The following is a 26,914-nucleotide window of genomic DNA, read 5'->3' as shown; positions in this document are numbered from 1 at the left end:
TTACTGAAGAAGTTTGAATCATATTGTCTGTTTCGCGTTGCTAGGTCTCGTGGGAAACGAAACGAATAACGCGTTGAGCCCGTTGGCCCAATTGCGGCGGCACGGGACCGTTCAAAGGTTGTCTCCACCCTGTACAGCGGTGTTGGTTTGTTCCCGCGTTTCTTTACGTTCCGTAACCTAGATGGCGCCACCATACCATGGCAAGCGTTTGGTTTGTTTTTGCCCGCATTTAAACCTGGCTTGTTTTTGTTCTGGGAGAAAATATTCGTTCCCTGAAACAGTGCTCGCTCGACAAATGGGGTCACGTAAGACACCGTTGCTTGCGTCAATCGGCCAGTGTCGTCTGAGACAACCCCAAGCCCCGTAGTGCTGTGCAGCTAAACCAAGCATGCTGTGCGCAGTACGAACAGCAGAACGCATCAGTACTTCTATGTTTATATGTGCTTTCGTAACTTCCACTGTTTGTCCCATCATTCTTATTGCTTTGTAAAGAATGTGCCCTAAATTTAAGCGCAAATCGCTCGTTCGTCTAGTTTGTAAGCTCCACCTAATTTGCGTCTGCTTCTGCCAGCCTCCGCCAATCGCAGAGCTTAGCTCATGTGACATCATAGCCTGTTTTGTTGCGCGAAATGAGCTGGTGGGTCGCATGACCATTCCCGTTTTTCCTAATTATGTAGCTTATTTGAGCGAAGTTTATGTTAAAAGTGGTGTCAGTATGATTCTAACGAGACAATCTTTTGAATGAACCAAACTTGTGTTTTCTCTTCATGGCTCCTTTAAGGATCCAACCAACCAACCAACCAGCCAACCTGACCATTACGGAGATCAGTGATTACGCCACGTGAGGAAAAGAAATGTATCTGGTGCAAGTGATCTGTGCCAAAAGTAGAAAGAACGAAAGCAAAGAAAGAGAAAGAGACAGAATTATGATCTAGCAGTAGAGGAGTAAGTATCGTCAGGCACGTAAGCTGACCTATTTAGGTGCCGTGAGAATTTTTTGTTACGTTTATACGGAAGCGACTCGAGGAAATCATCACTGCGGCTTCACGCAGACTTCCTTCCCACGGTAAACGGCAAAGAAGCGACAACGACGCACTTGCGGAATTGGTTATCAACAGACGGCACCGGGACGCCAGAGCAGGCGACACACGTGTTTGGAGTGTGCGCGCGTTGTTGGCCGTATACATATAGAGCGGTGTCTGCTGGCAAGGCCGCATACCATCGCTGCCGATAAGCTCCAAACAAGCAAATCGGCGCCAAGAGAGAGCAGGAAGGACAGCATAACGTAAGAATGGTCATCTAACCATGCGACCAAAACACCAACCTTCAAATTTTGCGCGGAATCGCGTTCGTGTCGAAGATCTTTGCGACGACTCTTTCTTTGGTAAGTATTTGTATAAAAATTCTAAATTAGCATAATTTATGTAAAAAACAAGCCCTTTTAAATTTTTTTGAGTGGATGACCAAAAGTACAAGAAGATTAACATCCGAAACTACGGTAGACGTAGACGCAGGCTGGTGACCCTTTCAAAAAACGAGAAGAAAAAAAAAAGGGAGGAAATCATGGAGGAAATGTAAGCGCAGCCAGCGCAGCGGCGCAGCGTTCAGATCATGGTGAAAAGCGCGAACATCGTCACTTTGCAACTCGTTGCGTCGAAAATTTCAGCTGCTACCGCGTCAGCCACCGTTCCCTCTCGAGTGCGCCGTCACCCGACGTGCGGTACCCGTCCTCTTCCGCGCGACCACTGCTGTCTGGACGGTCGTCTGGCGTGCTATCGGTGATGCAGCGACGTCCCCCACCCTCCAGGCGAATAGGCGTGCGACTTGGAGCTGTGACGAGGGACGCGCGACGACGATAAGCGCTATCTCGCCTTGAAAAGCCCTGCCGGTGTCGTGGCTCCATGAGCCATTCTGACACCGAGGAGCCCGGCCGCACAAGCAAGGCGATGGCGGACGTCATCATCAGCGTAAGCTTATCGCGCACCTGATTCTACCACGTCCGTCGGATACTATATTGGTTGCCGGTGTGCGAGCTGTTTATTAATGCACTGTTGTCTGCGTGACATTGAACTGGTTCGAGGCGGGGGTATTGCATAGACCAGAGCTGTCGCTGTATGCGGTGTCGCACTCGAACGTCGTCTGCTAGCACCCGCTGTTTGCTGGCTAAACAGCTTTTCTAGCGCCCCGACTTTCGGCGCTGCTTTAAGTAAGGAAGCACGCTTATTTGGTCATTGAAAGAGAGGGCCAGCGGTTGCGAAGTAGCAATAAAACAGGAAGCAGGGTAGTTGGCCCCAATTCGGGACGAAAAAAGTGCGCGCACCGGATGCAGGGTCAGCAGAAAAGGACAGACACGCTTTGTATCCCCTTTTATGTTGGCTATGTATTGTGGGCACATTTACCTTTATTTTTACCCGGGAACACAGCCGGAAGTGTCGCCCAGGGCAAGTGGCTTTAACGGTGGTACCGTGAAATGCGCTTGCTATGACGAATTTCGTTTTTAAGGGCCGGTGCACTCTAAGCCGTCTTCTCCTGCTGAGGCAGATGTGCAATTGCTCAGCGTGCCTCGTTGCGATTCCAGTCGCCCCTGGTGAAGTCGTTCCTGGCTGGTTCGCTGAGCGGAACGTGTTCGACTCTGCTGTTCCAGCCACTGGACTTGCTGAAGACGAGGCTTCAGCAGCCGCCAGCAGCCGGGTGCGTTGCGGCATTCGTTAACACACCACTTCGCCAATACTTCCCGAATGAACAGGCCTACCCCGAAGGTGATTGCAATCGCTTGAGTCTGGCCAGGCAAGGAAGCAGCCAACTCCAAGCCAGAATAATGGCCTTCATTTAACGCGTGCAATTATTTGTGTCACAACAATGCTTGCATCCCATGTCCATGAGGAAGCTGGTAATTTCTTTAGCATGTGCAGGTAAACAACAATTTTTCAGTGCTCTTGTTTACGTGATATTTAGCTGGTGCACGATGTGGCTCAAGACTTTACCAGCTAGAGTGGCCAGTGCTTGACGTGCATTGTTGGTGCTTGCCTAAATTAGTGTAGAAGTGCCGTTTTGCAACCAAGATCTTTTGCAACCACTGCATGTGGCTAGTGGTCTCGCACTGCATCCTGTCTGCCCAGCCTTGTTGCCGTGAAAGGAGTTGGGGCTGGCTGTACAGGTGGAAAGATATCCGCCATGCACTGCACTACCTTCCAATGCCAGCACAGTCACCTGCTGTGGATCAGCCGTGCTCGGATAACAATTGCAACTGTTGCAGTTTCCAGGAAGCATATGGTCAAGTGATTAGAAGGCTGCAATCTGTGTTTCCTACTGTGCTCGTTGCAACAATTCGGACAAATGAAATGGAGTGCCTCTGTCACATCTTTTCCCAGAGTTTCCTTTTTGTACTGTGGTGGTTGCGTAGAGTTTCGTGGGCTAAACTTTTTCACTGGGCTCTTCTCTCGCTGCAGTGAGACTTCGAGGGCCGGCATGTTCAAGCACATTGCTCACGTTATCAAGAACGAGAAAGTCTTCGGTCTTTGGAAAGGCACGGTTCCTGTAAGTTGCCCCGAGTTGTTTGTCTTCACAGCCTGCTGATTTCAATTAATTTTGAGGTAGTACAAACTTGAGTGTGAGTCTGAGTGGGGGTGCTTTCTGTGCCTGTCTGGCTTTAACACGTATAAATTCTTAAATATCGGGGAACGCCAGTGCATGGCACTGCATCGTACACACATCTGATTTCTGTCCCGTTTGTCTTGCTCACTGGCTTTTACACCGTGATTGTTGTCCAGAATTGGGATGCGCATTTGTGAAATGTAATGTGTGGCAGCTGACAGCCTGTAGTCAACAGAGGCAGTTCATAGTGTGTGCCTCATTCATTGTGCAAGTTGTTGCTACTTTTTACACACTTTGTATATTTCAAGCGTGCAAAATCGAGCTCTGTTAATGTGACAGTGCTGCGTAGCCCAATCTTGACTTCTGTACAGAGTACTCGACGCTAAAGTCAATGTTTCTCAGACCTGCCTGTTGGCCATTTGCAGTCCATTGTCCGCTGTGTTCCCGGAGTCGGGCTCTATTTCTGCACCCTTCATTTCCTCAAGACCAGCCTCCAGTAAGTGGCCCAGCACTTGCAGCTCTTGGATTCAGGGTGTACTTACTGGGCCTTTCGATGAAATCAGAAGAGAAACTAGGAAGCCCACCAGAACGATTTGGCAGTGCGGGGAGACAACCGTAAACTAGCATTTTCTCTTTGGTTAAGCATAGACAAGTTTGCTGATAGCGATATCATTGTGCAGGGCACCCCTTTTGAGTTGGGCTAATTTTGGGTGGATGCAATTTGTTAAACTTTTTTTTGGTCCCACTTTGAAGAGCCAGTACTGGATACGATGAAATAGTTTGCATTGATTGCAAACAGCCGTGGGGCTGATGTCCGCTTTGCGCTTTCCTTAGGGCCATGTAGAATTGGGTAGTTTTAATGTGGAAAATTTGAAAGCAGTGCAAAACACCCAGAAGCAATAGCAAGCTGTTCCAAAGAAATCCTTGCCAGTGCAGATGTCGCATAAAACCTGTATTAATACATCTTTGATATTGAGGAGCCCAATAGTCACAGAAAGAAAATGGAACAAAAAAAAAACCTGATGATTTCTAGTGTTTGTGGGTCCTCCAAACAGATAAAAGGCTGCAAATTTCACCCAGGGTGATAATACTTGTGGAGGTGGGGGGCCATTTGATTTTTTTAATGACACAAATTCATGATCAGCATTTGGGAATTCATATCTGCTGCTTGCATGTTTGGGCTTATCAGTAGAGACACCCATGTTATCATTTATATTAGTGTGGCTAGTGCCACACTGTCTTAATCGACAGATTCTCTACTGTCACATACAGAATATCTTGCAGTTGGCCCTCTTGGGGCTTTGTTCATTTTTATGTGTGACCATGATTCAGCAATTGTTTTATTGTAGTTCCACTTAGTGCTACTTTTTCAGCTTGGTTTGGATGGTGAAAGGATCTGCATTTATAGTGGAATGTTCTAGAGTCATCAAAATGGCGAGCAAGGGAAGCTTCACAGAGCAGAGTGCGCTTTTGTGGGGCAATAATAGGCAGCAGCTGTGTGCCTGCAAAAACAAGAACAGAGCACGAATCTTCATGCCGTACCCGTAGAGCTTCCCAGCCGAGAAGGAAACACTGCGAACTGCTAGCAGACCAGCTTGGGGTTACAGGCATCTTGCCAGGAGCCGAGTGTCTGTCTGCGGCGCTCGTGTGACTGCTGGCAATTGTTGTGAGCTGCGATAAGGAGAGCGTAGGCACTCCCTGCTGATTGTGTCTCTGACACGCCCCGTCACCCGCTAGCGCCCTTATCTGCCGCACGGAATGGAAATGCGCAAGTCACGGCTGTTTGCTTGCCCAAACGTATCTGGCCACAGCATAGGGCGCAGTCACGTAGGGAATGTGCTCAGTCGAACGGGGTGGTACCCTGTCTGCTTTTGCTGTGACTACAGGCGAATGGAGATTACTACACTTGTTTGTTTTCTTTGAAATCGGCAGCCGAGAGGGCCAGATTTCTTGTTGCTCTGGGCTGGGGGTCTCCTCAGTTTTTGAACATAAATCGTACGAATGGTTTTACTGACAGGTATTCTTACTGCAGGTATAATTTGCTGAAATCTTGAAAACAGAGCTTAATTTTTTTTTAATTTTTTCTAAAGAGGAAAGGACTATGTAGGAAGTGAGAAAATACCCTGCAGTTAGGTATGTAAAGCATGAGTGAAAGAATGAATGAAGAGAATAAATGAGTAATGCTTGGGAGTGTAGTTAAGTGACGGCAACCTGTAATGTTATGCGCTCTTGTGAGGTTTCCACAACTATTCCACTAGCAAATATACCAATTATACCGCAGCAAAATTTTATACTGTTGCAAAAAATGGTGAAATAAATGATAGTGATTCTCTGTCAGGAGCCAAATATAAGTGTACAAGTTACAGCTGCAAAAAATAGAAATATCAGGGGCATTCTCTCGGTTGCAGCAGCAGTAATTACACGAACTGTGTGCTGGCAGTCTATGCATTGTCAATTCCCTGTTATCTGATACCGAGCGGTCTATGAAGCCCCGCTTTTTTTTTTCCTCTCCCCAGAACCCTTGTTTCTGCTGATGCTACCAGTGATCTGCTTGCTGTAGACGAGTGTATCCTCGGCCAGTGTGCGACTTTAGTGGAGTGGCAGTACTTTCAGAGGCCACACATTCCACAGCAGCTTTATCTAGCGTGAAACTATGCCTTTCCGTGGTCCAGGAGAAAGGAAGGACGCTGTGTTTGCGCAAGACTCAATTGGCCGTCCAGTGGTTGCACCCCTTGTTGCTGGCCTCGTGCAGACGTGCACTGCATTAGGCTGGGTGGGGGTGAAGGCCACTCTGTCCCCCTTTCGAGCTTGACACTGGCTCCTCCCCCCGTGCCGTGCCTGTCCCCCCCGATGACCAGTGTGTGAGGCCAGGGCGTGCGTGCTCTGCTGCAGCCTGGACAGCCCGAGCCCCGGCCAGGCCATGTTCCTGGGTGCCAGTGCTCGGTCCATCGCCGGTGTGGTGCTGCTGCCGGTCACGGTCATCAAGACGAGATTTGAGGTGCGCCTCCTCCTTGATGCATGCGCTCCTCACTCCCACCGATTGGCCTCTTAAGGGGGCCACCAAGGCAGAGCGCGAGTTTGGCTCACTGATGAAAAGACTGCTGTGTTCCCGTAACAATGATTCCCATCTTACAGCAACCTTCGAGAAAAATAGTGGCAGGGTTAAAGAGAACAGACGGAGCAGTGGCGGCCCCCGCACACTTTCCAGCGATTTGCGCGTGACACCCCAGAACCCTGCATGTGCAGTGGGCAGCCACTGCCGCGGAAACCTGGCTGGGTGATTGTGGTGGGGTCCTGGTTCATCGCATCACTCGAATGCTCATGGCCAGTCAGCGCACCCATGACCATGTTTTAGTGCTGGCTCATTATGTCTCACTCCTGCCCACATTACATCGCTGTGGCACCGAATTGGAAAGTTTTTCAATGTTTCTTGCATTTTTCATGTCATTTGTGACTGGAGTGTGGCTGAGTGAGTTACCAACGGTAGCTGTTCCTTCGTACTGGGCAAATTTTTATTTGATCTCGATGGTCCCTGGGGCTTTCCGGGTGGTTGAATTTCAATTGCGCGCTGCCAAAACATTCGCTGGTGCAGCACGGCCACTCTCAATTTTGGCAACCTCTGGTTGGCTCATGATGTCATGAACAAAACAGACACGAGTCTTGATGAAGAGATGACAAAACTTAGTGCAGAATCAGATTATTCGCCTGCTAATAACTGATTGTCATGCGTGCGTTCGAACCGCTAGGTACACTCGGATTGTGGACGTATCCATGCAGACAAAAAGGTGCTGCGTTGCCATGTGGCAAAATTGACACTAAAAAATGGGGCCCGCCTGCACATTTTTTCTCCGTCTCATTCCGAAAGAGCAAATTAAACCTTCTGCTGTTTAGTTCTTTGAATCCCCTGTTAGCAATTCATTGTTGTTATGGCTCAGTTCCGAACTTCCTGGTCACACTATGTGTGCGAGGGAGAGCCCAACCAGCTGGATAAACACTGCTGCTGTTACGGGCCTGGAAGTGGTCGTGCATACCACTGGGGGACCTTCTGTAGTGTATCAATCACCTTTCCCTTGAGAACCTTCAGCCAGCAAAGAAGCGATTCGAGCATTTTGAACAAGGCTCGCCTCTTGGTCGTCATAATGTAAACGTAAGTGCGAAAGCTCTGGGATTTCGTTTGCTAACCTGAGACGTCTCGCCGAACAGAGGGGATGGTGTTCAGCACTCCACGCGACAGAGCACGTGTGTGGAGACGGCGCCTGCCCTGCCCGTGGCACTGCAGCCGTGCTGCGTCGAGAGGTCAGCTGTAGTGGAGAAACGGCAGCGAGTGGCAGCACTTGCCTCTGCACCACCTCTACGTGCGGTTGCAAACCCCCGCAATGAAGTTGGGATAATTTCCAGGGGCTGCCGTAACATTCGGCTGGCATGTTTTCAATGACTGCCGAGTCAGCGTAAGCCCAAATTCAGCCGCTGCCTTCAGGAGCATGCTAGCAAGATCGACCAGGGTGTGATGAGATCTACACAAGGCCAATCAAAATGTGCCCTCTCCTGTAGAAAGGGAAATAAACAGCAGAAAGGGTGCAATATCGTGAGCAGAGGGGACTACTGAGAGAGGAAGTGGCAGCTTGATACGAGCATCTCCGTCACAAAGGCCTCCCTGTCAACAAGAGCCAAGTGAGTGGCTCTCAGAAGTGGTGCTGCAATCTGCCGAGTGGCACTGATAGTGAGGCTGCCTCAACACTGATAACAGTGGCGCACTCCCGAGGGTGGCTTTGGGCGTGCCACCGGGCTGCTATCGCGGCGTGAGCAAACGGCACGGTGTTGTTGGCAGACGCTTGTCTTCCTCTTGGGCGGGGGGATAATTGAGATGTCGCGCAATCTTCCTCCCCTGTTGCTGTCAACAACAACGCGGAAGCACGTGACCCTTTGCTGCAACCTGTGGTTGGTCTCGCGTGCATTGGCTGCCAAGGGTGCGGACGATGGCAAAGCGTTTCTGCTGCCAAGCTAACCTTCTCAAAACGTGGTTGTTAGTGCAGCAAATAAACACAAGACAAGAGTGGGGACTCTGGCAGGCCCTGCTTCCAGCTGTTCATTCGAAACCACTAGTGTCGTACATTTACATCTTTACCCAAACGCGTAAAATGAAACACATTACGCATGCCAACATGCTTCATCAAAGGAGTTTGTCTAAGAACTGCACATCAGCATTGAACAATATTACCATTGTTTCACTCACACACCCAGTCCCCTTGAATCTTATGCAACGTGCTTTCTAAAGTTCCCTGGCCTTCTGAATTTTGCATCTGCCCAGTATCGCAGTCTTGGAAAACATACCTTAACCAACCTTTCTGTTTTGGAAAACCTATGCCCCGGAAAACTGAGCTTAATTCAGTGCTAAGCAAAATGAAGTGCACAACTGCATACTTTACGGTGCTCTTTTCTCACACTTCTAGACACTTGGTGCTAGCAACTTCTAGCCATGCTTGCATTGAAGCATTAACTAGTTCTCTTCCAAGCCTTTTTTACAAGTGCTTTGTGACCAAGTGAACATTTACGAGTTTGCCAAAATTTCTCTTGGTGTAGCCTCCCTAGTGTCCATTTTTGGTCTTGCACCATGAACCGGGCTGCCTTGGAAAATTCATATTGCAGTTATGGTACGTGGCGCACCCTTTGCAAGGCTGCTGATTGAACTAGGATGGTCAGTTTTGGGGTATAGTTGTGTTTGCAGAATGTTTTTTCTGTGTGCATTTGTCAATGTGTTCTAGACGTGCTGAGTCGTCTGCATAGAAAAAGAAAGAAATTTGCCATGAACTCGGGTCACATTAATGTCTCCAACTGTGTACACAACATTGCCTGAAAGTTCGAAGGTTAGGGCCTTCGAAGCAGTTGACCCAAATGAGAAAAAAAGAAGAAAGAAAAAAGCCGCGTGGTTGATTGCCATTTTGTTTCCCTACGTAGCCAATCTTAGGCACGTTTCTTTCTCCTCAGGTAGTCGGTTTCAAGTGAGTGAAAATCCAATGTTTTCCCAAAGAATTGATTTGTGCAAAGAAATGGCTCTAGTTTGCATTGTCTCTTGAGCTCTCCTTGCACCTCCCAGTGAGCATTGAGAGCCCAGTGTTGTGTGTTCAGGTACTCATTTCATAGCTTCCCTGGTACCCGGAGGCATGTCCCGTCCAGTACAACGTAGCTGTGAGACTACGATTTCTGTTTGGTGTTTTGCTTAATTAAGAACAGTCTGAACCTGTCCGTCAGTGGCAAAGTGCCCACATAGGCCATAGGCTTTCGTGCTAATGTGTACTAGAGGGAAATCTGTCGCTGAGATCGTGTGCCATTGTGGGCACTGCCATAGCAGGTAGCAGCGTTCTACTTCTACTTGGCTTGGCTTGCCACGTGGCTTCTTTGGCCGGGGCAACATTTTGCCTTGCGTGAGGCTTCTGAATTATTCCTGACAGATGAATCTTTGGAGCCCCAGTTTTCTGTTTATAGCACAACTTTGAATGACCTCTTGAAATAACGTTGTTGTTGTTTTGCAGCCAGCGGCAATTTTTAACCTTGTTGATGGGCCATGCCAAGTGAGGATTGAGCGTCCCTACCCGGTACATGGCGGCGCACGTACTGAAGCGCAGCTCGCCTAGGCTCTAGTGTCAGGTGTCCCTGTATAGTGTACATTGGGGAGAAACTCTGTGTGGCACGGTGGGTGGCCATCCTTGTCAAGCCCTCGTGATTCATTGACGCCCACCAGGGACGTAGCCAGAGCATGGGCATCGGCAGGATGGGTGCGCTGGGGGCCTGCCGCACTTGCCCCTCCCCCTGTCCTCTCCCCACCCTCAAGAAGTTGCCTATGAGCCAGAGGGGGCACGAGGGAATTTTTTCCAGGCAGCGTGTGAAAGTGGGATTTAGCAATCCTTTCTCCGAAGCTCTTCCCTTCCCAGAGCCCATGACCACCCCTGAAAAAAATTTCTGGCTACGGCCCTGACACCCGCAGTTGACTTCCTCAACGGTTCCCGGTAGCTGGGAACCTGGTGATGCCAGACCACGTCTGGGCAGCGGTGGCAATCGAAGCTGAAGCCAGTTGCTAATGATTGGTTTCCATTTTCTCCTGCCGTGGCCGCCTTGCACTCGCATCTCACAAGTGCGGCGGAAGCTGCTATGCGTGGGTGTCTGTGCACAGCGCCTGACAGAAGGCCCTCGTTCTGTTCCCTGATTCCATCACTGAGTGAGGAGGCATGTTGCTGTTGTGCATGTGGGTGCAATTTGTTGCTTGTTTTAAGCTCCTTGGCTGTGCTAGCAACCTGTGTGGGTTTTGTTTATTTGTTTATTTCGTGTACCCTCATGGCCCAAGGGCATTGGAGAGGGGAGTGGTACAGCGTGCATTTTTAGCAGAGAAAAATGTTCAACAAGTTTCTTTACAGACATAAATTAAACGCAAAAAAGATAGCGGTATTATCCAATACCATACAAGGGCAAAAAAAAAAGGGAACAGCTTTTGATCACAAGAAGTACAACAATCAGGCACTTGAACCGTACAAAAAACTCAAAAGATGTACACAATGACAACAGTGCAAAGCAGGCAACTAATCAGCAGCCTGTACTCCAAAGTGCGTGCGCAGCTGATTTTTGAACTCTTCTAGATTGTTAGTTTCAACGACTGCTGCTGGAAGGTGGTTCCACTCTGATGACGTCTTTGGAATGAAAGAGGATTTTTTTTAACTTTCCACTTTTCTAAAAAGGGCTCCACTAGGTACTTCTTCTTTCTTTGATTAGTTCTGCTGATAATTTGAAAAACAGCACTGCTGCATTTGTTCGCTGCACTGTTTATGCATCATTCCCAGAAGGACGTTGTGCAGTCACCTTTTGTGTTCAACTGCAGCGCACACCTTTAGAAAGCTTGAAACCTACCTCGAGGGCAAAAGATAAGGCGCCCAAAATCTGCGGAAATCTTCTTATCTAATCAGTTAGGCCAACAGCAGACGCCCTGGGTATGCGTTGGGCTGGGGACTTCCGTGGTCGTTCACCTCTCTCGCTGACAGTGCGGAGGTGCGGGCAGTTGTGCGTTTGGGCGGGCGTTCACGCTTCAGGGCCCACGGGGGCTTCCCAGCACTGCCACTAATCGGAGGGCTGCTTGTTGTCTTCTTTTTCCTTTGAGTCACCCCAGGAGGGTGGCGATTGGGTGCCTGCTGTTGGGCAGTCCGGTGTTTGCAGACGCCAGACTATAAAAGGCCAGGGCCCACTTGCTCGAAGCCAAATAAGACAGTCTTATTCGCAGTCTAATCTTATTGGCAGTCTTATTCGGGGTCTTATGTTCCCTAGGCTATAAGACGCTTTCTGGAAACTTATAAGACAGTGAATAAGACTCTAAATAAGAACGCAATAAGACTGTCAACAAGCCTGCTCCGAGCAGTCTTATTCACAGTCTTATGCTGACTTGGTCGGTCATTTCATCATAAAGATCGACCTCCATACCGTGAAAAACGAGTGCAGTAGCCGTAGAAGTGGCGAACAATACCAAGCGGCGGCTGTTAGACCGTCTGCTGGAAGAAATAGATGCCTGTTCCGAGGAGATCGACGCCGTTGTAAACGCTGTCGGGAGAGAGGGTGGAAAGGAACAGACAACGCCGGCGCCGGAAGCCGCAAGGCCTACCTACTTTGATGTGGCACCGATGGCTGCAGCCAACCACCGTTTTCAACCGCTGTGTGCTTTGGGTGTGTGCTTGTTTTCCACGGGTAGTGCGGCTTTTTTTCTCCATCTCGTTAAACAAAGATGGACAGGAATGATAGTCTGCAGCCTGGTATTAGTCCCGAGCAGACATCGGGCGGCCAAGCGCGCAGTGTGAATGTGTGATCGTCTGCTATGTCGGCTGTCAGATGGCTGTCAGTCGCTGCAGTAGCTACGAAAAGGCGGCACGGAAAGGACGGGACAAATGTATTGTTTTATAAAATCATGCCCATTAACTCAGGAACAACAGATAGGCGTTCACAATAGAACTGCAATGTGACCACAAAATTACACACAACAGCAAAACGCTAGCAGCCTGTAGTACCCCTGCCCATGAGTGCCAAATAAAATCTCGTTTTCAACGAGAAGCTGCGCAGAGTTCGTGTCTTTCCATCCTTCTCGTTGAAAGTGGCGGTTACGAAGCTTGATTCTTTGGTTTTGTACTTTGATTGCGCATTCTGCTTGAACAATAGGTATCCGGAGGCGGCACGTAAAAGCAGCATGCATAATATCAACATTCGGCTATATTCTACAGCGCGATTGTGTACAGCTGCAGCCCTCGCTAGCGTGCTGCCGGCTAGGCAGCGGTTTGTTGCGATCGTGTCGCCGTTCCAGGCGGCGTGAGCCGCTGGAGTGCTCTTTGCATCCGCGTCTACGACGATTAACCCGAAACCAATTCGCAACTTTCTAATTCACAGTGAGATGAAAAGCACGACTCGTGTTGTGACAACGTGAGACAACGTCGCTGCTTTTTGCGTCAGCCCAGTGGGTTTCTCGGGCCCACGCTTCGAGCAGACGATCTTTGTTTATGACTTTGTTTACGCGGCCAGGCGACCGGGGCCCGGCCGCGTGGGTTGGCCTACCAAGGATTGCGGATTATTGTAACGTATTTGTGACAAGGCCCAAATACGCCGTCTGATGGTCAGCATTTCTTAAATTTATCCAATCATGGTTCAAAATAAACGCTTGCCCAATGCTGGCAACGGCAACAAAGCAGTTTTGCGGCGTATTCCCCGCTTTTCCCTAGGCGCGCCTCTCGTGCTCATCTAGGTACCCGCTGTCCCTATAGTTTTCAATAAGACCGCTCTGTAGCCTGGCCCGAGTGCATTCGAGCAAGCGCACTAGACCGAATCTTATTCGCGGTCTTATTAAAGTCCGTGAATAAGACTAGGCTGTGAATAAGACTGCCAATAAGAACGTGTGTTCGTGCAAGCGGGCCCAGGTTTTGTCTTAGTTTGCTCTTCTCGTTTCTTTAGCCCGAGTGGGGGAAGGGGGACAGGGCAGGATGAGGTGGGGCAGGGCTTTGTGTGCCGAGGGTGGGGCAGATCTGCGCTTGCTGGGGCGTACTCCGGCAGCATGGCAGACGTTGCGGTTCCAGCTTAGCCCGCCAGAGCCGTCAGTGGTGTCACTGAAAAGGGCACCCTGCCGGGCACCGCCTTGCTGGCTTGCCCCCCCCCTCTCTCTCTGGGGGGACTGCTGCCCAGCAGCTGCTCCACCCTGTGCTGCAGGCACCTCTCGAGTGGCCGCACTCGCGTGGCCACGTGCACCAGGCCGGGTAGGCGAGGGAATTATGTTTGCGAATTGTTGAAACAAAATCGGAATGGTGAGCATTGTATTTGCTGCAAGAAAATGAATACTTGCGCACAGCTGTGGAATTTACCATTGGCAGCGGTGTGCATGCAGGGCCGGTCTCCTCACTGGCGTTTCCTTTTCCCGTTCCCGCTTCTGCCCTTGTTGTGCAATCAGCATGCGCGTGTGCCTCCTGCTGTTGCAGAGCGAGGTGTACCACTACAGGAGCATGAGCGAAGCCACCCGGGACATCTACAGGACCCACGGCATGCGAGGTAGGCAGCTCACGGGGCAAGGGGGAAGCGATGCTGCAGGGTGGGGCTTGGAGGCGTCGAATGCGGGCCCTCGGTTGCCACGTGTGCCGTGGCCATTACTTGAGCTTGGTTGTGAGCAGAACGTACGTGGGTTCCGCACCCTCCAAGTTGCTCGAGTGTGAGCACCAGGGAGCCTGCTCTGTGTCGGGGAGCGGCGTGGAAGCTGGAGGGGGCTGCAGCCGCTGTTGCCCAGGGCTCTCCTGCCGGTGGGGAGAGTGGGCAGTGTCACGGGCCACTGCATGTAACCACTGGTGCTCGCAGGTCACGCGTTAACCAGTGTGCGTACACGGTCACTGGTGTCCCAGTCCACGCTCCCACATTCTTGCCTGCAGTGAGCACGGAAGGCGTGCACGTGGTAGGGCAGCCGGCTTCAGAAATAGCCCTGGGGGTCGGGCCAAGGGGTCCTTGCCGGGACCCCATGCTGGATGCTGTCAACGTAGCGTGTTCGGTAGAAGGGAAACGTGCGATCACAGACCGCAGAACCGCTGCCCAGATGTGGCACTGCAGACCCGAGAACGGGTGGCCCTCTCAAGAAGGGCGAGAAAAGAAAGAGCAATGCAGCATGTGAGAAGACCCTGACGCATCACCTGGCAGGCTGCACATCTGTCTGCATGTGCCCTGTGAGCACGTGGCAGAGTTGAGGCAGGAGCCCAGATGGCTGCCCTCTCGTCACGTCGCACGAGTGTGGCTGCTACTGCAGAAGCGTTTCTGGCCAGTGGAGATCGGTTCAGCTTTCCAGTTTGTGCAGAGAGGCTGCCTGTCGTCTCGCACGGTAAAGACTGGCCTCAGCACCACTGGGCTGAGGAGAGGGGCGGCGTGATTGCGCATCACCTAGAGCAGTGATTCTCAAATGGGGGTCCGCGGACCCCTGGGGGTCCGCGAGAGTATTTGAGGGGCCCGCGAAGCCTACCTCAAAGCTTTTACTCCCGCCATTCTTTTCTCGATTTTGCCAGCACTTTCTTGCAATGCAAAAAGGTAGCTTTGCCGGATTACATGTATGTTTAGTTTCTCCGCGCCGCACCTATTTTAACATCTGCTTTTTGCACGACACGCCAGCTATGAGAAGGAAAAAAGCAGACACAGAAGAGGCAACATATAGGTGTTTAAAAGAATTTTAGATTCAAGACCAGATTGTTTAACATGGTGCGCATCGTCATTGGCGTCAACCATAAAAGGCGGGCATCGAATAAGTGTGTGGGCGACGTAGGCTGCAAGTAGAAATTGTTTGACATTATGACACCAATCAATATAGGCTCCATCGTGGGGTCCCCCATCACTTTCGCAAGCACAAAAGGGGTCCCCGGGACAGCCATGGCTGAGAACCACTGACCTAGAGCATGGTTTCTCAAAGTGGGTTCCGCAGGCCCCTCCTCAGGGTTCCGCGAGCCACTGATAAATTTTCCCTGGTTCCGCAGTCGCAAAGTCTTATATGGTAAACCTGAGTCGCGATCGATCTAAGGAACCTCCATTACTCACGCCCGAGTGTCAGTAAGCACATCTCGGCGCATAACCGAAACGCGCGAGCTGCGCAATAAATCTCGCCAGCAGCTTGTAGCCAGCCAGACTCCGAAAACGGGCCACGTGGTTAAACTATTGCACTTGAATCTCGGCCTTATATTACCCCCATGCGCATTTCTCCTGTTTGGAGATAGGTGCCGCTAGCGTACACATTCACGTAAAGCCGACGGGAAAAAAAACGATACCCTTGCTTGCTTCGAATTTATTGCACGTTAATGTAGCATGAACGGAATGAAAACTGGCGAGAGGGGGGGGGGGTTCCTTGGCACTTAACGGAACTTAGCAGGGTTCCCTGGGACCAACATGCTTGAGAACCCCTGACTAGAGGACGGAGTGGGCCCTCCACTGGAGGCCGCACTGCTCTCGGAGTGCCCCAGGACTGAAGTACGTGCCACTGGCCTAAAAAAGAACGCCAGCATAATTCTGATTCAGAGGAAAGGTGATGTGGAAGTTGTCTGTGAGCCCACTCCCTGCCTGTTGTACACAAGCTGTTCGTCGAGGCTGACTGCATAATGTGCGACACCCTAGGTTTCTAAACAGCCGAGGGAACAAGCGGGACTTAGGAAAGACACTTCTGCCACATGCACTCCGGAGGTAGGAGAAGAGGCAGCCAATGCACTGGTGCTTTCTTCTACATAAGCGAAATTCATAATAAGCGATTCGAAATCTGCGATCATAGACTTCGCAAAGGGAAGGATCTCACCCGAGGCCCAAGGAATCCTTAGAGGATTCAAATCATTAAAACTCCGAGGGGTCCGAATTATATGGGCACCGGCGCACTCGGCACTTCCGGGGAACGAAAACGCTCACGAGGCAGCTCGTGGTCTCAGCTTCCGAGACTGCCCAGAAACACCTGAGACATCGTTCCGCACGGGGGGTAGGGACCGCGTGGTGACCTATAGGGAGATAATTGATCATTGCAGATTAGGGAGGGCCAGATATCCCGCACCTTGGGAAAGTGGCAGTCAGTAGCCCGGCGTCTCCTTCAGTCCTACACTTTTGTGAACCCGGTGACGTGCAGTCATTGTTACCCCGGACTATACGAAAATAAGTGTAAATTACGTTCAGCAAGGGCCGACCATGAACACATTTTATGGGCTTGCCCCCTTAAAGTGAACACCACACCTCAAGCACTAGACATCACTTCCTCGGAGAAGTGGGAGGCCGTGCTGCTCAGTTCAGACCAAGACGTTCGACTCCGGGCCGTCCAGATAGCCGGAGACGCCGCCAGGGCATAAGGACTCCTGCGCCGTCTGAGGGGGAAGAATGACGGGGACCCCCCCCCCCTCTCCCCACTTCCCTCACCTCCGTCTCGGGCTCAATAAAGTTAGGCACTCACTCTGCCACATACCGCATTTGTGTCGTCACTCAGGTGACTGAGACATTCGTGGGGTGCAGCGAAGCCCTGATGTGGCATCCATCGATTGCAGAGCAGTGTTTGATTCAGTGGACACTGCTGCAGTACTGGGAGCATTGAGAGGCCAGGTGAGCTGCACGAAACTCTGGGAGGGCACATTCAGGGGACGCACGAAGAGTGGCAAGTTCCTGTTGGGCACGAGACGAGGAAGCAGCTGGTCCACAAAGTTGTTTGCATCTTCCCTGGAGGGGGCATGTAGGAAGCTTGATGGATGGGATTTGGGGACGATGGGCGATTACTTGAGCCAGTGGAGATTGGCGGGTGACATCGTCTTGAGATCGTGGCTGGCATAGTGCTAGTGTAGGCCATGAGAGGCAAAATAATGCATGCAACTGGCATGAGCTGGGGTGCATTTGGCGAGCGCTGTCGAGTAGTGAACTAGTGGGAGGCTAGCCCTGCCTGTGAAAAGAATGGCATATGTGCAACCAGTGCGTACTGTTGGTGATGGCTCATGGGGAAGAGATGTGGCACCTTACCAAACAGGGAACGCTTGGGTCAGCCAAGCGAGCAGTGGAAAGAAGCATGTAAGGGACGGCAAGGGAGTGCCTTGAATCAGGGAGCAAACTCTGGTGGAAGGCACCAGGGCTCAGACTAAGAGGGAAAAATGATCTCGAGCTGGGCATGTAATGTGGCAGTGGCGGCTGATAGACGGGATGGGAAGTGGCCAGGGAAGAATATCAACTAGATGCAGGGGTGAAGGAATGGATTTGCACTCATCGAGGAAGTCGAGAGGCCCTGGTCCTGCAGTGGACATAAGTGGATGACACTGCTTAACTCGCACCTCAAGGAGGCTCTTTCATCCAGAGGGAACGCTTGACAAGCCTGTTAACATTTTCAAACATGAAAAGGCATGATTACTGGCATAACAGCACAGGGGCACAAGTGGGGCCACAAGGCCAGTCTAGGCTTTTTTACGCTGGTAGTCCTGTCTTGCTGTGCTCACTACCAACCAGCCCCACTTCGTGCTTTGACTTCGGTGCCTTGTGTGCTACCAGTCTGTTCTTCTCTTTGATTCGGCCTCCGTTCTTTGCGCAGGTCTGTATTCGGGCCTGATCCCTACGCTGATCCGCGACGCCCCCTACTCTGGCATCTACCTCGTCTTCTACGTCCAGGCAAAGCGCTTCGTGCCACAAAGTGAGCTCTCTCCCTTCTCCTTCTGCAGAGGCATGGGCCGTTGTAATTAGGCCACCCTGCCCGAAAGGGGGTCACGCAGCTTCACTGGCTGTGCAAAAACACGTACGCGTGCTGCTCAATCCCCACTGTGTGGAACACCCGTTGGGCAGTGGCTGTCAGTTGCTGGGAGTTGTCCACTTCGGGCCACTGCTTGTGTCCTCTGCCGATGCTCCCTTTGTCGGAGTACATTCCTAGCTGAGCAGTGCCTACTCAGTGTGGGGGAAGAACAGAGTTTCATAGAGTGACACCCGGAGAGGAGTCTGGCAGTGCAGTCGTCCGCCACGGTGGACCGGATGGGTAGAAGTAGATGCGGATTGGCCTTGGTGGCTTGCGGAAAGTGCTATGGGTGGAGTCATGCGGCCAGTTTCGTTTTTGTCGCCGTCTTGCTCGCACGCCTTTGGTGATGTAGGGTAATATGCAGTGTGTCGGGTTGCGAGCCTGGTGGGTCATCGTTTCATTGGTGGCCCAATGAGCATGAAAAAGAAGACGATGATGCTATGTGTAGTGAATTAACCTGCAAATTAGGTGTTGTGGCACTGCTCATGTGGAACAGCTATCGATATTGGAGCTGAGGCAAATGGTGAAGTGCTTGTGACAGCCAAACTTTCTACCTTACTGCCACTTCTACATCATGGGCCGACCAGACCGGCGGCTGCTGTCTGGTGCTGCCTGGGTGCTGTGGTGAGCCTTGTGCAGCATGCGTGTAGGCAGTGATGCCGCCATCACTCCGTTTGTGTTGAGCACAGTAGCCTTTGTAGAATGGACGTATCGTCGGCCTACGACTTAATCTGTCCTCTTGGATTTGTGAGCACCGTAGTGCAACAAAACTAAGTGTGGAAGATTGTCGTGTCGTCAGGCCATTACGCGTGATCTGCCGTTGGCATGGGCTCCTTGTGCCGCAGTTTGCTGCAGTGAAGGTTGATACTATTTGCATTGCCTGTGTGAAACTTGCGCAGTTTACGTTTGTCTTTGCTGCGTATCTTCCTGTGGCTTTCTTGGCACGTAGTTGTTAGCCATCTGTTTGGTGGAGTGGAAGCTCCAGGATAAGTGACTGTTATTAGCTGCAGTTCTGTTGATGTAACTGTGCGTGAACGCTCTGCTTCCACAACTCTTTAAGGGACCCTGCAACAGCACCTCCGATAAGCGCTCCCAGCCTTTCTCTCATGCCTGGAAGCACTGGGATCTCTGGCACAGACCAGCACTGTGTTGTGTGTTCATTGCAGCGGATAGGCCTTCCAGTTCCTGCTTTACCTCTGTGGTGACTCTGTTCACAGTGGCTATTGAATGCACTCACTGCTGCAGCTGAACAGAAGCCGGACAGTGGGCGCAGCACTGCTCAAGGGGTGCAGTTTGAGTGGGGGGAGAGAGCAGTCTTTTTGAGCAAGTTTCTCTGACGAGTGCAGAGCAGTGATTTTCATTCGAGGTGCTCTGTGACTCTCTCTTTTAATTAAGCACTGCATGCGCTTGTTGACGGTGTGTTCGGGAAGCATATCAGGTTTGGGGAAAAGTTTGCGAAAGTGTTGCGGGGCCCCTTTAAAGGTGAGGTTCGTGCCCCAAAGCGTCGCTTGGAGGCTGAAGCCCCCCTCCCTCCCGGCACACACTGACAGGCGTGCAGCAGGAGGGCAGTGGCGGCCAGCTGGTGGCGGCCAACTTCACGTGCGGGCTGGTGGCGGGCCTGCTGGCCTCGGTGGTGACGCAGCCCGCGGACGTCATCAAGACCCACATGCAGCTGTCGCCAGCAAAGTTCTCCTCCATCCTCGCCACGGTCCTGCTCGTCGCCAGGGTGAGCAGCATGGGCCCCCCTGCCCAGTCATGGGCACGTTACCGAAAAAAAGTAACAGTGTTACAGTTACAGTTACCTAACCCAAACAAGTAACTCTGTTACAGTTACAGTTACGAATTTTGCAAAAGTAACTAGTTACAGTTACTGCAAAAATGTAACGTCGTTACTTTTCCGTTACTGAAAAGATTTGGCTTATTTAATAGAAACGTACGAAGGCATGAAGGTAGTAAAAATTACACGTAGTAAAGCCTACACGAGGGGAACCTAAAATGATGCACTCTCATGCCCAAACGAACAATCGTTGTGTACGCCTCATTTTTTTTTACAGAAGTTTTGCTATCCATCACAAGGAACTTGATTTTTTTGTTGCTGCACTCTCACTGTAAGAAATTTATTTGCAACCATTATTGTAGTACAGAATTAGTTGTTTTTCAAAATTGGAATCAGGGAGGCCGAACTTATACTATACCGAGCTGGATGACAACATAGCCGAAACAATCTTTTAATGTCAACTTAATTTATTTTCGCCTCCAATGCCGTCGCTTGTCCGCCCCGCGTAATGAGAGAGTATGGGAAAAAGGGGGCAAAGGTGGCGGATCGACGGAAGGCCCTTGGAGGAATTGGGAAACGGACGTAGGAGTACATCGGTTGTCGAGGTGTTTTTGAAAGATACTCAAAAAATGCGCTTCGTTAACTTTTTATTTCGTCCTTGTGGTCGGAGACGGAGACCAATTTGAGCCATTGCCGAAGCGACGTTTGTCTGTGGGCCCTCGAAGTCGTTCTCCCGCCCCAACCCCCAGCCACCCCCATTCCCGGAATGAGACAAGATATTTCCAAAGGGAATAGAAACTGAAATGAACGCTTTACTGTTTCCCCCCCTCCCCCTCCTCCCCCTCCTCCCCCATGTCCTCACAAAGGCGGATTTCGCTGTCTCGACCGGGAAACACTGCTCTCACAATCCCAGCCTTCCACAGCAATCACGTCGCCGATCCCAGCAACCCCTCCCTTCGTTTGCTTTGAGGCGTAGGCCGAACGAAGCTCGCCCAAATACTCCTTGCACCCAACATTCAGAATCAGATGTAGCTAGTGTTTTCGTTTCAGCCACAGCCCTCGAAATGAAGTCGCGAGGCTTTCCAAGAACATTTCTTGGGGCAGTGGCAGTGTGGTCAGACGTCTGCCGGCCAAGATGCTGGCTTGTGTGAGGGCACTCGGGGGCCACCATCGTTGGGGTCGTCGTATGTGTGGAGCGGCGTGAAATTTATTACTTCCTCGACCTCGTTCGAGTACTCTTGACAGCTCGATGAAGCCTCTAGACCAGGGGTCCCAAACGCATGGTCCCAAATACGGCCAGGCGTCTATAAAGAGCACAATGGTCGCAAGCAACGGCGACTTGTGAATCGAACACTCTACAGTGCGCACAGGGCTGGACGAGCGCGAGGCCGCCGAGAGACTCCCCGCGGCGTTTTATGACCCTACAAACGGGGCTGCACGTCGCTAATGAGAAAGCGACGCCCTGACCGGAGTTTTCAACGCTTCCGCGAAAGTGCAAAGGTTTCAGTGCGTTGTGCGGCGTTTGTGGGTGTTTGTTTTCCTGTTCGCCTTTGTGTCAAACACTTTTACAGAGCCCCAGATGTGGCGAAAATGCATCCACGTGCGCTTAGACGCGTGGCGCAGCATTATTTATGGCCTGGGTGAGAGCGATGTCGCGCTGCTGAGGAAAATACTGCAGCTTAGACTTAGAAACTTCGAGCCCTTAGTAGACCGTGTGAGACACCAGGTACACGTCCACGCCTAAACATTTCTAGTCCAGATGTTTTTCACCCATGAGAAGGGAGTGAGCTGGCATAAATGAACTAGACGAAGGTTGTGCGGAAGAAAGGCCGAAAAAGTGAAATGCGCAAACTGTACATCGGCCGTTAATGAGTGTTGCTGTTGGATAATTTTTTTATAGAAATAAAGTAACTGTAACGATATTTCTCGTTACAGTTACTCCACAAAAAAGTAAGTGTTACAGTTACAAGTTCCTCTAACTTAAAAGTAACTAGTTACAGCTACAAGTTACTGAAAAAAGTAACTAGTTACCGGTAACGCGTTACTAGTAACTAGTTACTGCCCAAGACTGCCCCTGCCCCTGTCTGTGCCCAGGGTTCTCCCGTACGGGCCGGTGGCAAAACTACGCCATTCTGAAACTCTGCCAGTGAGGAGTCTGGGCCGTGCTAGCGCCCCTGCTCGGTTGGAGCTGGGGGGCAGGTGTATGGAACGGGGGACGGAAACCAGACTGTGCTGAGCACTCACCTAATGGCGCAGCTTCACAAGAGCAGGCTTGCTCTCCAAATGAGGAAACCGTGCGTTGGCTACTGTTCGCCTGTGTTTGCACGGTTTTTCTTTTATGCGCGACAGCCGCAAGCGTGCGAGTACCACATCCACTTTCCCTGGACAGGTGGCAGGCTAATGGAGCTGCGCCATGCTCGCCCCTGCGCAGGGGAGGACTGGATTTTGACGCACAGGGGTGGCCTGTTGGGAGCCTTGCAGCTGGTGTATGGGGATTGGGAGGGGGGGGGGGGGGGGGGGGGGGGGGGACCTACTGCGATCACTGTGAGTGGAGTGGGGATTGTTGGTGCGCTGTGCGGTTGCCGAGGGCAGGTTACCAGACCCCACCACCTCTCACTGGCCGATCTAGAGAGGCGACCAAATCCTACGGAGATAAACAGAGTGCACTGCGGAGTGGGTGCGCAGTCTCGAGCCTCCCATTGAAGCGAGCTGAAGCACCCCATAGGGGTACTGGTTTATCCAGGATGACAGGGGGATCTCCCGAGAGAGAGAGGAGGACAAAAAAGGAAAAAGAACGGCACTCTATTAGTGGCATCTCAGTTTTGCAGTGGTTGATACAGCGCTTGTTTTGGGCCACACACCACATGCCGGGAGAGGGCACTGAGCACACTTCCATGCTGGAAGCCTTTGCACTTAAGCGGACGCCTCCCAAATGGGCCCCGACTGGGTGTTGCAGCTTACACGGACGGCTGCGGCTGTCCACCATGAGCCCCGGCAGTGGTGGTGCTGTCGCCAGGGCAGCTGGGAGGGGGGGTTGCCCCTGCCGTGCTCGTGTAGCACAGCCGTTCCGTCCATTCCCCCCGTTGCAGGAGGAAGGCGTGGTGGGCTACTTCCGGGGCCTGGTGCCCCGCATGCTGCGCAGGACGCTGGTGACCGCCATGGCCTGGTCCTTCTACGAGCAGGCGAGTGCTCCTCTGGCCCTGGTGCTGCCTGGGTGCCTTCTCTCTTTTCGGGCACTTCAGCACTTCTGTTCCCCTTGTGCGGCCCGAGTGAGGGGACACCGGAGGGGATCTGTTGGCATGCCAAGTGGCGCCCCATTGTGTGGTGGGACTCTCGAGGAAACTTTTGTGCTTGCAATGTGGCTGAAGTGTAGAGAGTTGGAGCTCGGAGGATGAAGTAGGGGGAATAAGCCAGGTGCCCCTTGCAGCAGCGGCATCGGGTGGGCTCGCAAGTGCAAAAGCATTGCCACCAAGGGGTCATTGGCAGTCCAGCGTCATGAGCGACCAGTGGCCCACAAGGTGGCCAACACCTCCAAGCACAGAATGGGCCAATGAATAGGAGACAGGTGGGAGAATGCTCTGCTGCGAACAGGGCCAGGCGACTGACTGAGCTGGGAAGAGGAGTGGGTGTGTCACACAAGTGGCACGGACACAAGTGGAGGCTCGTGGAAACGAACTCAAACTGGTTGCACAATGCACACTCGCTTTATCAGACGACACTGACGATCCCTCGTGGAAGGTGGCTGTAGGCAGTTGAGTGATTACATGCTTTGCATCCCACGACCTGGAGGAACCTCTTGGTTAGAATTGATGTGCTGTCGTGCCTGAATGCACTTCTCGCCTGTCGGACATAAATGAAAGTTTAATTTAATCGGAAAAAATTGCGCCTATTTCTCATTTGGGCAGAGTTTCTACATGGCACAAGTGCTGTGAGCAAGCTAAACCACGGGCCTAAAATCTTTTGAGCCTGCCATCACAGCACGCAAAACCAGATCATGTCAGGAACCTGCTGCAGTGGCTAAGGTGTTGGGCTGCAGCGGCCACTTTTCAGATGGAGGCGAAATGCAAAAACGCCTGTGTTCGAGATTTCGGCGCACGTTAAAGGTCCCCAAGTGGTCAAAATTAATCCAGAGCCCTCCACTGCGGTGTGCCTCATTGCCTGCGTTGCGTCGGTGCATTACACCCCACAATCAATCAATCAATCAATCAGATCGGGTCAGGAGACTGACACAGGGGATAGGGCACATTTCAATTCACTTTTCTTGCGGAAAACTACGTGATAAAAGTGTTGCTGAAACTTGGAACGTGAGCTACGAGGTCTTGTGCTTTGGCACCTCTGTTTAGTGTCCCGTTTTTGTTTCATGAACTGTGCAAGTACAGCAAGTGGCACGATGTCCAGGAGACTGTAAATGCCCTTGACCCAGCAGTGTTTGCCCTGAGCGTGTGTGCAGTAACACTGTACTGCTAATATTTTCCCCATGGCTAGGTAATCCCAACATCGAGTGCCTTTGGTTGCACCTTGTCGGGGAAACCATGTTCATAAGCCAGAATAATTTTGCCATTGTGTGCCCCCGGTTTACCAACCTCTGCTGCTAGGGCTATTGGCGTTGGGCGCGACCACGGGCGGCGCTGCGAAGTGCGCCACCGTGACGTCGGCTTAGGTACTCTCGCATTTGTCGTCTGCTTCGGTCGGGCTCGCTCTCCCTGCTGTTGCTTTGCGCTCGCTTCACGTTTGCTGCTTGTCCGTCCCAGATTTTGCATGTGCGTAACTTTTTATCGTAATAATAGACTTAAAATCACCTACGCTGGCTCAAGGCGTGAGTTATAGTATAGTTTTGGATAACGCTACGGAAGAAAGATTGCCGGCGTCGCCCCTTTCCCTGCAAAGCCAGTCCTGTGCAGAGCGCGAAGAGTTGGAGCTAGTCGTCAGCTTCTGCACTAAATAATCTTTCGAACAAAGGGAAGAGCAAGCTGCTAGTAACCGATAACAGCGAAAATACAAAACCAAAAGAAATTCCAGGCTTTCGGGGCTGCCGGCTTTGACAGAAGGCATTACGATTCGCGGTAATCGTACGTAAGGTAAAACAGTTTTTGCAACCTTGCCGAACGCTCGAAAGTATTGCATCACATCACTTTACGTTGTCATGGCATGAAACTATGCCGACAGGCACTATGGGCCGCAGAAACTGCAGGTTGAGTTCCAAATAACCCACTGTGTGTATGGGCGCGTGCTGGTTTTATATCAGGCTTCTAACCAGAATTGAAGTTTATTGAGCAAAATGAGTCACGTTTACGGTAAAAATACAGTAACGCGATGTTTGTTCAGATCTGGAGGGATATTTCGGTACATTTCCCGAAGCCATATCTTCCCAAAATTCAGATTTTTGTTGTAGTAAAACACCAACTCAGGAGCTGGAGGACTAGGAGGAGGAGAAAACATTATTTGACACGGCTTTCAACTTCGGAAAAATGACCAAAACATTGTTTTTTTGAAACCCACATATTCGGCTTCTATGTTTCCTATTCTGTGCGTCTGCATAGTTTTTCCGCTGAAAAGCGTCTCAAAGAGGCATAAGAAAATGTTTTTGCCAGGCGCGGTGACGAAGTATTAGCGCAAAAGGCCGAAAAAACGGCAATTTTCGGAGCGTGTATCTCCGCAACGGTGCCACCGGGCGCGGCCATTTTGATATCGTTAGATCGGCCGAGCGATCGCCTTTGCGGTTCCGCTCATCTCTCTTATCTGCATTCATTTACAAACGTGCAAGCGGCAGAAAAGAAACGACGCACAAACGAAGCTAGAAATAGATGCTGAGGCGCTATTGGTCCTCCGGTTGGGGCGCACTAAGACGACCCTCATGATTGGGTGTCGCGGCGCAACGCAAGATGGCGGCCGCCAGAACTGCGTAGCGTGCGGTTTGAGTTCATTTTCAGCACTTCGCTCGGCCAAGTTTCTATTCAGTCGGTGGTATTCAAAACGGACGTTATCGCGATGGGAATGCCTGAGATCACGAGCCAGATTACGGGAAGTTGTGTGGCTCGAAAGGCGGAGGTCATCGAACGCTTCTTGGTGCGCGCGACTCTACCATCGCCAGACCCCGGAGGGTGACGCGGTGTGCGCGCTCGCGATAGGAGTTCGTGAAGTGAACTTTTAGTCGGATTTGCGAAGTTTATACGCGTAGTTATTGCTGTGTTTTGACTGTGGGCTCGCTAGCCTTGGGAAAGAAACGGTCGACGCGTGAAACGCTGCGGTGCGCACGGCATAGCCGACGCGCATTGGAGCATCACATGACTGGGCAACCGGTTACGATTGAACGCCAGTAGTTGTAATTAATGCCTGCGACGTTAGATTTAATCTTAAAAGCGGCTTGACAGCCTTATCAGGGATAATTAAAGTACGATATGTCGCGGTAAGCGTGCGATGCGAGTGAGCTATATCGCCTTTTTTGCGCAACGTTTCCCGTGCACTTCTAATAATCATGCAAACAGGTTTGAGTTAGTAATATAGGAATAAAAATATGTTCTCTGCGTTAAAAATGTACGTTAGTGTCGCAGCATTTAACAGTAAATTTTTTAGGGAAATTATGGATACCAATGCATACATCTATGGAATTAGGGCTTACTGGCTGTGCTGCGAGAAATATTGGATGCCTTGAATGTCAAAATTAGTAAAAAAATGCCCTTGCATTGAGGTTGGGAGTTATGCAGAATATTATACCAAGCTTTAAAGTAGCTCATTTGCATCCTTGTGGTATGCAAACTTTTGGCAATGAACACCTGCACGTA

The 26,914-nt window shown here is 51.1% G+C and overlaps 1 protein-coding gene across 3 annotated transcripts in view; it reads left to right on the top strand.

Moving 5' to 3' along the window:
* Positions 1–1,535: 1,535 nt before the first annotated feature.
* The window catches only part of LOC144137771 (mitochondrial glycine transporter A-like), a 38,055-nt gene continuing 12,676 nt past the window's right edge, over positions 1,536–26,914 (top strand). The window contains exons 1-9 of one of the 3 annotated variants that reach the window (XM_077669739.1): positions 1,536–1,967; positions 2,579–2,759; positions 3,450–3,537; positions 4,020–4,090; positions 6,453–6,592; positions 14,082–14,151; positions 18,161–18,259; positions 19,906–20,081; positions 23,222–23,314. In XM_077669739.1, the coding sequence (XP_077525865.1) occupies positions 1,902–1,967; positions 2,579–2,759; positions 3,450–3,537; positions 4,020–4,090; positions 6,453–6,592; positions 14,082–14,151; positions 18,161–18,259; positions 19,906–20,081; positions 23,222–23,314 (984 nt within the window). In that variant the 5' untranslated portion in view covers positions 1,536–1,901. The remainder of the gene's footprint in view (positions 1,968–2,578; positions 2,760–3,449; positions 3,538–4,019; positions 4,091–6,452; positions 6,593–14,081; positions 14,152–18,160; positions 18,260–19,905; positions 20,082–23,221; positions 23,315–26,914) is intronic. The other 2 variants (XM_077669738.1, XM_077669740.1) reach the window with 2 other exon arrangements.

The sequence above is a fragment of the Haemaphysalis longicornis genome, unplaced genomic scaffold, assembly GCF_048455015.1.
Source record: "Haemaphysalis longicornis isolate Haplotype H1 unplaced genomic scaffold, Haemaphysalis longicornis Haplotype H1 scaffold_5, whole genome shotgun sequence".
NCBI classification, from domain to species: Eukaryota; Metazoa; Arthropoda; class Arachnida; order Ixodida; family Ixodidae; genus Haemaphysalis; species Haemaphysalis longicornis.
This window is presented reverse-complemented; position numbering and strand designations above follow the sequence as displayed.